Source organism: Conger conger, chromosome 16, assembly GCF_963514075.1.
Source record: "Conger conger chromosome 16, fConCon1.1, whole genome shotgun sequence".
NCBI lineage: Eukaryota > Metazoa > Chordata > Actinopteri > Anguilliformes > Congridae > Conger > Conger conger.
In genome coordinates this window covers 23981345-23993494 of record NC_083775.1, presented here as the reverse complement: position 1 = coordinate 23993494, position 12150 = coordinate 23981345, and the positions used below count along the sequence as shown (strand labels likewise).

At 40.8% G+C, this 12150-nt stretch overlaps 1 protein-coding gene across 2 annotated transcripts in view; it reads left to right on the top strand.

Annotated features, from left to right (window-relative positions):
- Positions 1-4491: 4491 nt before the first annotated feature.
- The window catches only part of arhgap17b (Rho GTPase activating protein 17b), a 29557-nt gene continuing 21898 nt past the window's right edge, over positions 4492-12150 (top strand). For both annotated transcript variants that reach the window (XM_061224223.1, XM_061224224.1), the window contains exon 1: positions 4492-4931. In XM_061224223.1, the coding sequence (XP_061080207.1) occupies positions 4879-4931 (53 nt within the window). In that variant the 5' untranslated portion in view covers positions 4492-4878. The remainder of the gene's footprint in view (positions 4932-12150) is intronic.

The window sequence follows — 12150 nt, the reverse complement described above, 5'->3', positions numbered from 1 at the left end:
GGTGGTTACAGCCGCTATGTCAGCTGAACGCGCCTTTGGCTGATCTGTGCTCTGACAGTATGGTCCATAGACACATATGAATGTGCGCTGATAAGGCGAGGGGGGGGGGGGGGGGCACGGGGCAGGGGGCGGGAGGTATGTACATGGGGGTAAGGGGGGTAAATGCCCCAGAGCATGCTGCTTTTTGTTTTCACCTTAAGATCAGCAGTCAAATCAAAGCAGCAATCAGTAAAGATAATGTAATTATCCTATTTCATGGCAAGAGTACAATGCAATATGGAGGGGGGGGGGGGCACAGGAATGCTCTGCACTGTCATCAAATACCTTTTCAAATAGGCTTAGCATTTCTTACTTGCGGTCAGAAAGTAAAAGCATAATTCCAAATAAATGTCATGATGATTATTATTACAACTAATGTTATTACAACAGAAATAATAATCATAACCAAGCAATCGGTTATTAATGAAATGATACTTTTGCACCATTTCCTTTGTAAGACGTGTCAGCACAGAGAAATAATAACCTATAGTTACGTGCAACTGAAGACAGCAAAAGAAATGAGAAAACGACCAGCTATTGTCAATACGTCCATACATGTGCTAGAATACTTCACACATATTCTGAAAAAGACATTATATTTATAAATGTATGTATAAAAGTATAAAAATAATATATGTATATTTTTCTTTAGATTTTTACAGATATGTTGTTATCAGGTTTTCACATGCCTTTTTATGCCTTTATGAAGGAGGGCTGGCCTCCAGTTTTCACTCAGAACAATGTCTCGTGTCTTTGTGAGGCAGGTTATCGCTTAAGTTCAGCATTTATAAGGCTTGGTTAGTTATATCTGAGAAGACAGTAAAGATAAGAGAAGTGTCTGTGGATATGGCACTTTTAAAAAGGTAAAAGTCTTGCTTTTTTATCCTCCTTATCAGAATGTGGAATTTGGGTTTTAATCAGACATCTTGTAAACATTTCTACAACTGAATGTGGACGAAAAATGTGCAGGCAACAGAAAAGAATGATGTAAAATTAAACACCAGGCAGTTAGCAAAGTGGTTTTATTAGCTAAACTCATATGGTTAAAAATAACCCATCATCTAAAAGGAGTCTGATAGTAACTATACAATCACACAAGGGAAAAATGAAAGAGCAAGGAAAATCAATGAAGTTATCTGTGGCTAGCAGGGCTCCCCTCACAGACTGACTGTCATACTTTTATCGGTAAACGATATGACAGATGTGACCGTCATAAAATGTACAAATAATAGTATGACAGTTTTATGTCATTTGACAAAACCTGACATCATCTGTTATACCATCTTGTGACCACTGTTATGACATGTGTATGACAGTGTTATGTCAGTCTTATGACGAGGGGTTCGAGTAAAACATTACTGTAAAAGCTTGAGACGTGCAAAGCAAGGCTGTCACTGCCATGGGGCACAGATAGACACCAACATACGCTGAAGCATATGCCCTGAAACAGCAAACGTGTCCTTCTGGCTGTAGCCATTTTATACAGTCCGGCAGTGACAGATGCCCCAACAGAAAGTGGCTCTGACAGCTGCCGAGACTGAGAAATCCACAGGTGGGGAGCAAGTCACATGACACCAATAGTGATGTAGTGATGTATGAAGACAAAAAATACAATTGCGGAAAAGCAACATTTTTTAGCCAAGAGCATTCAAAATTGATCTGCTTAAAATTCAATCAAATCACAATGTGCAGGCCAGTCAGTGGCCACGACAATGAAATATAATCATTGCCAAACAGCATTTCTTTTTCATTTTGGCTGGAGCCAAACTCAGAATGATCAGTAAGTAACATGGTAAAAGAGCAATGCTTGCTTAAGCTTCTCAAAGGTAGGGACAAACTCCAGCGCACTACTTACAGTAAGCGAATTCAGAGTACACAGCAATGTCAGCATAATGAGTTATTTTATGAGGAAACGCTTGTACACTTGTCACGGTAAAGTCCCGGTGTTTTTAAATAGAAACATGATTCTTCAGTTCGAAAATATCCCATGTTTCCTTTCTAAGTGTAAAAAATGAAAACTATAAAAAAAATACAGAAATAATTTTAGAAATTACATTTTTAAAGGAGCCTGCGGATGTCCTATATATTAAATGTTTTAGATTGACCCATACAGTGTTTTACTTTATACATTTCTAAAAGGTATGTGCAAAGGACAAATGCCTTAATCAAACAAAAATTATCTGGGACAATTGAAAACATAAACTAAACACTTGAATCAAAAAATTGTCACAGTTATTTTTGGGCCGGTTTCACGGACGCAAATTAAGATTAGCCCCAGACTAAATTGAGTTTTGCATGGAGAATCTCAATTCAAAATTAACTAGGCTTAACCTGTGTCTGTAAAACCAGCACTAAGACTAGTTGGACGATGAAACCACGGTAAGGGACTGATAAAACGGTTGCAAGAACCTTTTAAACACGGCGACGCTGCCGCGAGGAAGGCTTGCGCAAACGTAATAGCGCCACCCTCCGTGGTTATCACACAGTCGGTTTGCACTATGAGATAAGCTATAATATAGTTAAGGCCACGATTAAATATAACGTAATTACAAATGTGAGCTTTGCCCTCACGAGAAACTGAGTCAATAGCCGTGAACCCACTGACCACAACTCGGAATGTTATGGAGTGACCTTCCGATAACTGGACGAAAGAATTAATCAATGCGCTTGTTTTGACAAATGCCACTATAAACAAACAATACATGGCAATGTATTGTAACATAAAACGCAAAGGATAAAGATTAGTCAGAAGAAACAAAATGTAGATGTAAAAAGTATTGGGACTGTGACACAATTTGTGGTTGTTTTTGCTCTGTGCTCCAGCACACTGGAAATGAATAAGAAAATGGTCACCTCATATGGATGTAAACACTCTCAAATTAAAGCTGACAGTCTGCACTTTAACCTATATCTCTATATCTGTCTATTCTCTGGGATAAAATTAAAAAGGAGTAGATTTTTAAAGCTAAAATATAATGATATTGTGAAGCCCCAAAGGCACCATAGGGTGATAATGACCCAGGAATGTAAAAAAATAGAAATAGTGATATTGAATGCTCCATAGTCCATACGAATCCAACTCCGTACCAACTATCACTGCTCTCCATTGCAGTTCATAAAAGTGCCATCAGAGGGCAGAGAAAGGCATTCCAATTTGAGTCCATAGACAACTGCTAAATAATAACCATCATCATCATCATCATCATCATCATCATCATCATCATCATCATAATCATAATAATGACAATAATAATAACAACTAATAATAACAACAATAATAACAATAAGAAGAGCTGCTTAAATTATATCTAGCCTTCAGTTCATACTACTATGGACTTTTAAAAACTGTATTTCTAAAATCTATTTCGTCTGACCAAGCCGACATTTGAAATTCACGATTTGTTGGTAATTATGATATTCAAGTTTCTGATTATGATTTGTACACGATTTGTGATTCCGAATGGCCGAATATAATTGCTTTAAATGCACGTACCTACAGCACACAGCAACACTGCTTATACCAGTTTTTTCATGATTAAAAATGATTTAAACTGTATACTTGTTATACACTTAATATTTCATTATATGATATGTGTACTTGTATAAGCAGATAATCATAAGTGAATTGCATTCAAAAGTTTAATTTTTCAATTAAAATTAAAATCCTGCAAACTCATTGGAAGGGGGTGCATTGTTTTGTTATTTAAATATCTTGGTGTTCATGATCACATCTATCGTAACAGATGCTCTCAAATATAAAGAGCACCCGCCATATTTAAAAATGCATGGCATCTAATCTACATCAGTTTCACCCTTCTTCCCTCCGTTGGAATTACATGGCACTGCATATGGAGAAACCTTTGTAGGAAAATATCTCATGCCTTATGAAATGGCAGATGTTCTTTATTTATTTTTAATATGAAAAAATTCTAAAGGTCCTGGAGCATCTGTTAAGATATATGTGACCATGAACACCAGTATGTACCAAGATATTTAAATACCACCCCACCATGGGCTTACAAGATTTACATTTTCATTTAAAAAAACGTTAAATTGAAACTTTTGAACGCAATTCAATTATGATTATCTGCTTATATAAGTACACATATCATACAATGAAATACCAAGTGTTCATAGACAAGTTTCTACAGTTTAAAGTATTTTTAATCATGAAAATACTGATCGGTGTATATGACCTTTACAGGCCACTGATCAAAATAAAATAGAATCCTGCATACTCCCCTCAACGGCTAGGGCCGGCACTGATCAATAGCATCAACATCATATTCGAGGGTTTTACAAGGGCAGTCCTATTTTACAATACTTAGGGGTCCCCCTTGCGGTCTTCCCAGCCATACCACGCGACGTTCTCCTCTCCTGAATATTCAAAGTGTCTCATTAATATAAAACCACTGTTGTACGGAACTATCGCATGTCACCGTCTACAATAGCTTCCATACAGGGAAGTGAAAATCATTTCCTGTGAGATAAACAGCTGCAAGATCCAGTTGAATGCTCCCAAAACTGAAATGAGCTCCTAAAGCCAAAAGGACGTCGATGCTGTCAGAATAGTTAGAAGAAACATCGATTGTTCCTTTAAAAGTGGAAAAGTGTGTTGAGTTGAGCCGTCAGTTACTTTATGTCTGTTCGCTAGGAAATCGACAGGAGTGCAGGCTGCAGTCTCGACAGTTTCTGTGGCTGTATCGGATCTCGGGTTGTTGTTACTGTCCACAATGTCGATTACACAGGTCAACAACGGGATTATCGTCCGATGAAGAATATTGCAGCGGGGCCTTTTAACTTCTTTAAAAAAGGAAGACGTCGGAATAACGAGCGAAAATGAAGAAACAGTTCAATCGAATGAAACAGCTCGCCAACCAAACGGTTGGAAGGCAAGTACAATTTTTGTCTTATGAGTTGGTCTCCACAGGTAGGTATATGAGCCTTTCCCAAAATCTGTACAGTAGACCAGCTACCCTTTAATATCATCGGGACTGTCCTGGTCGCAACTGCTTTGAACTAGAAGAAAGAAACTCAGCCTTATTTGTTAGTGAAAAAGTAGCATTACATTTTACGGCTAAGGAATAATAATAGAAATGTTTATTAAAACGTGTTTCTTCATGTTTAAATTCTAGTGTCATTCAGCCCCTATTCTCTTCATACGTGCGTGTTGGGGCATGTTTTATCAGCTAGTTCGCTGAAAGTCCTGATTCTTATGATAGGCTAGAGTTTTTTGAGCAAAATTGTATGTATTTTATGGAGACTAGCCTATATTCTCACCCGATGCCACAATGTTTTGAAATCTTAAAATATAAAGTAAGATGAACATTTAATAACAAGAAGCGATTTGGATTCAGATACAGTTTTCAACTGTAATGTTTATGTTAGGTTAGCCTGTGTTTCTCACATTTTACCACATAGGCAATGAGATCATTCTGGGTACGTATTCAATCTGCGTGTGCTTGTCCATGGATTTCAACGTCGACTAATAATTGGCGATCAGAACAAGGTCCTGCTGTGAATGACGCGACGGGATAGGTGTGGTGGTATTTGCTGGGAAACTAGTGGGTTTGAATCCTGAAGGTTGCAGGTATGACTTCCGGTTTAGGTATTTTACTGAGGTTCTAAACCTGAAAATCTTGTGCAACTGACGTCAGTACATGACGCAAAAAGATGCGACGTTGAAGGGATAGTTCACCTTTAAAGTTTAAGTTTTAGAATATCATTTGACATGTGTGTAATGAAGGATATTTTGGATTCTTACAAAAGTTCTCATGACCTGCCAGCATTAGAGTGGCTAGTTTAGGGGCATCGATAGGTTTGTGGTCTAAAGCAAGAACAAACACTTCATATGAACACTTCAAAATACACCGTATATGGACGCGTTAATTTTATAGTGTTTATTCATAACTATAAAGTTAATTTCCTGCTGGTAATTCTTTGCTTCTCAGTTAAAAAGTAGCACAAGCTCTTTCCTCCCAAAGTTAAGGACCATAGGACCTTAGAAGTGTGATGGTACAGATGCAGCCCCTTGCCATGGGGTAGCCTTCATATGCCATGTCACCTCAACCCCTCCTAAAACTTTCCTGAGAGAGTCCAGGCCCACAGCTTGGGAACCACTGCTCTTGTTCACACTTGTTGGGCCCACTCCTGCCCTGGTCGTGAAGCCAGTAACACAGGTCCATCCAGTTGACCTCATAACATAAAATAATGGCAAAAATAACAAGCAGAGCCTACATACAGTAGAATGGTGGAAGGGTTTATGTTATGAATTATGCATGTTCTTGTGTAGATCGGAGAGCCTGCAGCCTCTGTGAAAGTAAGTTTGTCATATGGTCAAGCTTCACTCAGCCTTCAGCCCTCCGACTTGGAGTGATGCAACACTTTCCATAGACTTTAACATGATAAGTGATTCCTTTTTTTAGCATCTCAGACCTGTCCACACAATAATGACTTTCCAGTGGAAAAATCCACTTTTCATGGATTTACAGAATGGGTGGGGGATGGGGGATGGAGTGGCAGGCTGATTATAGCATTCTTGTTGCCATGGCATTGCCCTTTGACTTGTGAGTGGCGGTGAGTGTAAAACATTACCTCTCCTGCAAGTTTATAAACAGAATTGGAGGCTGGGGCACTGGCCAACCTGCCTGTGGAGACTGGCAGAACATTCCAGGTCCTTCCCAAGACTTGCACTTTCCTCCTTTCCTGACCCTTTGTGTACTTATTATCAGCCTTTTTTATTTGACTACATAGACCATTCCTATGATTCTATTAGCAAAATGGCTAAATCAAATCTGAGTGTTGAACAGTTCTATAGGAAATGAAAGGACCAGAAAAAGCCAAATTTGACTTTTGAGTTTCTCATGAACCACCCGAGTTGTCCTTAAAGGAATATTTTGAATGTCTTATTTACCTAGGATAGGGTGCCCTCCTGGCGGGGAAAGTACAGTGGGGTGAGGGGGGATCCCCAGTTTCATTTCCGCATGATGCATGGATCCAAAGAATTTCCCAGGCAAACAGACCATTTCAGCTGAGTTTAAAGAAAAAATAATTTTCTTTAGTTACATTTTTATCAGTTGAGTAAGCTCCTATCCCAGGCCCACACTCACCGTGCCTTGCTCACTCTCTCCATGGAACTTGTTACTGGGTTGTTTTTTATTTCCCAGAATTTTGTGTGTCAGTTTCTACGTCACCAGGGTAGGGATCCATTCAATGCTCTTGGGACAGAGGCAACAGCTCAATGCCGTTGTGTGATTCTGGCACAGACACACAGTGCATCAGTCATTGTTGATACTGCAAGACTGGCTGGCAAGCTAGAATTTGTGAACCGGTGCTGTTTTGGGAAATAAATACAGAATAAGCATGTGAATCACTGTACATTCACGTGATTTCAAGGTCAGTGAATTTGCTCAACTGTGACACAGATCCCACACCGTAGACGAACGTGACTAGTGTTACGGTTTGGGATAAAGGGAGGGCTGAGCGTAGATTGTTCCGGGTGGTTCCTGTGACTGTGGAAGCTGGCTGGCCCTTCTCAAAGGAAAGGGCTGTTTTTACTGTGAACCAAAACAGGAAGCAGGAGCTGGGACAGGACCTGAATTTCCACAACAGTGTTGGCGGGCGCCCATGGAAGGTTTTAATGGCTGGAGAAGGTGCTTAGTCCACTGTGTATGCCATCATCCTGAAGGATGTCCCCTCTGGGCCGAATGCACAGTGCATGGCTGGAAGGAGTAGTTAAACTATGACGTCATTCTGACTGAGAGCTCTCTGAAATACTGTAGAAATGCATGGGTGTGGGTTTTTCTTTCCTCCGACATTGATTATGTTTTTGCCCCATTCCGGCAGTTAGCTGGATATTTAACAAACATTTTGAATGGATTTGCATGAAACTTTGTGGAAAGCTTGGCCATGGAGAAAATAAGAATAGTTTCATTTTTCGAGAAGGCAAAAAAAAAGTGTGTGTCAGTGGGTGTGACTTTTCACGTAAGGCATAATTTCGGAACAGATTCACGTAAAACCACAAAACTCTTGGGGAAGGTTTATCAGGGGGCACAAGGAAGAACTGACACCAATTGGCCAAAGGGGGGCATGGCCATGTGTGTGGTTTCTCAGGATGAAGCATGCAACTTCTGAACAGATTCACATTACACCATGAAACATTGTGTGCCTGTCAGCAGGGGGGTGCTGGAGAACTGATTTCTGGCCACTGAATGAATATAGTGCTGACTGGCCACTTGGTGTTGCAATAACCTACTAAAATGTTTAAGAGTGGCTTGAGTGGTTATTTAAACAGGCATATCTCATGCCTGATTTGAGAGAGAGTCTTGAAAATGCAAGCATTCTCTGATGTGAAGGACATTGGAAGAAATGATTCACTTTTGGTAAATAACTGGAACTGGAATATCATGACAACTGCATAATGTTGGCATCTTCCAGTTTCTTTCTTTTTGTTGCATGAATGCCGCACAAAAACTGATGTTTTCCGGAATTTGTCAGGTTTTTATTTTTGGCTTCTGGTTAGATTTCTATGGAGCGATCATTTGAAAGGCCTGTGTAGAAGTGGTTCCTAAACTGAGGGATTGAGATTAAAACCCACTGCACACCAAATGCCGGCAGAATTTGGCAGTTAGGACAGTACGTGTGAAAATAAGACATGATTAATAGAAACATATAAATACTGCCTGCACCTCAGACCGGGTGGTACAAAACAAACTACAATCAGAGCAACTACAGACTACTTCTGTGGACTATATTCTACGTAAAATATCCAGACACAGGGAATTGGTGAGTGCAGCTTCACCATAGACAGCGGGGAATTTGATCATTGGGTGTGTGGCTCTTTAGTAATTTAGACAGAGTATTTATTTGACCCCATTCTTTCCCATATCCAAACCAAGGCATACATGCATGATGGGAGATATCAAAACTAAGGGAAGTTGCCGTGACATAATCTCAGTGCTTCAGGTCCTAATTGCACGACACTGTTTACTATATCCAGCAAAACTTGTAGCAACAGCTTTTGTGTTCAAAAAATAGTTTAGTAAACCTGGCCTGTCTTTGGTTTCACATCCTCATAGAGGCACCACAGGGGCCTCATAATGACCATGACGGGAACTGAGGGATAAAGTTGGCTCGTTTTTACCCCGACAGATCAAACCTCCAGAGTGGAAGGGCTTTTGGAAAGTTCCTACTGGACGAGTGCAAATGCCGTTGGGTGGTAGAGTTATCCTCCCTCCAGGAAAAGTTTGAAATCAGCAGGGCAACAGTCCCTCCACATACAAACACTTCATAATCAGTGGCAATCTTAAGTACCTTTCAGTTGTATTGTCACAGAACATTTTTCAAAGAACAATACATTACTGCTGGGTAATTAAATACATGTATAAGCTTAACTGTTAAATGTACTCAAGTAAAATATACACAGTCAGAGTTGATTTGAAAACTCACAATTTTACTGTCTTATCAAAATGCCCAGCTTGTTGTTGTAATAGTAATTCTTTCTTTCTCATAACAACTGTTGACATAGGCAATTATTAATGATTATTAGTGTTCATAACAGTAATATATATATATTAAGGATCATTCATAGAAAGTGTGTTTCTACCATTTTCATCCTGACTACCAACCCAGTCAGTCATACTTGCCTGTGACACATCTGCAGCTAAACTATCTAATTTGAGTGTTTCTGTCATACTGGCTCATACCTGGTTTGCATAAACCCAAAAATCTCCAGTTGTTTTGCTGGTTTTATTCAGCTCAGAGCAGGGGGATATTAAGCAGGCTTGACTGGTTGAACACAGAAAGGCCTAGGCTGAGTGAAAATGCAAGGACAGTAACTGTATTCCTATTACCTGGCTATTTAGTAAGGCCTGGGGGGTATAATACATTACATTACATTACATTAATGGCATTTGGCAGATGCTCTTATCCAGAGCGACATACAACAAAGTGCATACCCATAACCAGGGATAAGTGCGCTGAAAGACCCGAGAGGGAAGTACAATTTCAACTGCTACCTGCACAACAAAGATAAAGAAAAATATTTATTTCTTTTTTTTAAACGAACAAATAAACAAACAAACAACAAAGCAAAAGTGACCAAACTTAACTATCCAAACACTGCTTACCTAGCCAACTAAAAATACCAATACACAAAATAAATCACAAAGACAACAATTAAGGTTCACAGAGAGGTAGGGAGGGACGGGGAAAGGTGCTGCTTGAAGAGGTGCGTCTTCAGTTTGAGCTTGAAGGTGGGGAGAGATTCTATAGTTCTGACCTCAACGGGGAGTTCGTTCCACCACCGTGGAGCCAGAACAGACAGTAGTCGTGAGCGTGAGGTGGAGGTTCGGAGAGGGGGAGGTGCCAAGCGGCCGGTGGAGGCTGAACGAAGAGGTCTGGCAGGGGTGTAGGGTCTAATGATTTTTTGTAGATAAGCTGGGGAAGACCCCTTAACTGCTTGGAAGGCTAGCACCAATGTTTTGAATTTGATGCGAGCCATGACAGGCAGCCAGTGGAGGGAAGTAAGCAGGGGGGTGACGTGTGAGTATTTGGGAAGGTTGAAGACCAGACGAGCTGCTGAATTCTGGATCAGTTGGAGGGGTCTGATGGCGGACGCTGGGAGGCCAGCCAAGAGGGAATTGCAGTAGTCCAGGCGGGACAGAACCATCGCTTGGACCAGGAGCTGGGTCGAGTAGGGGGTGAGAAAGGGGCGGATTCTCCATATGTTGTATAGGAAGAACCTGCATGACCGGGTCACCGCCGCAATGTTCTCGGAGAGGGACAGTCTGCTGTCCATCACCACGCCGAGGTTCCTTGCACTGGGTGATGGCATAAGTGTGGTATCCCCGAGGGAAATGGAGAGATCCAGATGGGGAGAGGTATTAGCAGGGATGAATATCATTTCAGTCTTACCTGGGTTGAGCTTTAGATGGTGGTTGTCCATCCAGCTCTGGATGTCACTCAGCAGCACAGAGTGATCCAGTTAACCACATCCATAATAGTTTATAATTTAAAAAACGAGCTGCTAGAAAGCTGTTAGCTTCGGCTGCCTCCTCCTCCCCTGTCTGTCGCTCTCGCTCATGCAATTCTTCCTCTGTAAATTCTAGTTCAGAACTGTAAGGTTCTCGGCGAAGTCAGAGCTGTCCATCATATTGGTCAGGCTAGAGGCCAGCCAAGTTAGGTTCCATGATATTTGTATGCTAACATTACTGTTTTTTCGTGGGAGTGTCATGTGATCGCCTGGATGGGCGGAGTGGAGTTTGAGTGCCCGTTACCTTCTGGGAAACGCAGGCTGGAGAGTCAAGCCAATGTTGTCACTGGATGTGTTTGCCTACACCCATAGTTTAAGCATTTAATCCAAATAAGCTCAACTGAAAAAAGTCACAGTGCTCCCATAAAGGGAAAATCCTATAAATGTTAAAAAACAAGTTTACAGTCTGCAGACAAAATGACAGACGTAGCCAGAGCATAACATGTTTCATGTCTGTTTAACATGATGATACCTCGACGCAAATTAATCCTGATGACAAAGCAGGATTGTTGCGGCCTACTGACACTAATTTGTGTCCAGAGGTTGGCAATAGTGTCTTGAATCCCGAAGAGTCTAGTGTCATTTTAGAGTATGTGCAAAAGAGTGCTTGCCTACAAACTCCTGGAAGGCAAGAGTGAAGGGTCCCTCACAGTGATTATAACCCTGCCCCCCATCTCAGGGTTCCACCCCCTTCAGATGACTATAGGCTCATTCCAATTGCTTATTTTTCTCCTCTTTTTTCATTTTCCAAACTTTTCTTCTCCTAGCTCCACCCATCAGGAGAGGCTAGAAAATGAAGTGAAGACAGGGAAAGCAAGAGAACGTGACTTAGGCAAATGGATTGTCAGTTACTGACGTGGCAGATGCGTGGCAGATGAGTGGCAGATGGGGGGAGGTGGAGCTACAGGTCGATAATTTATATGTCACATTACCTGAAAAAATACTTCCGCAAAGGATGCACTCACGTTTTCTTGCTCAAAGGCAATATTGGGAGTTTCTAACTTCTACTTCTAGTAAGGAACATTTAACGGGTTGGATTGTCCTTAAAGATGGGTCAGGAGCAAGGAAAAGAAAAAAGA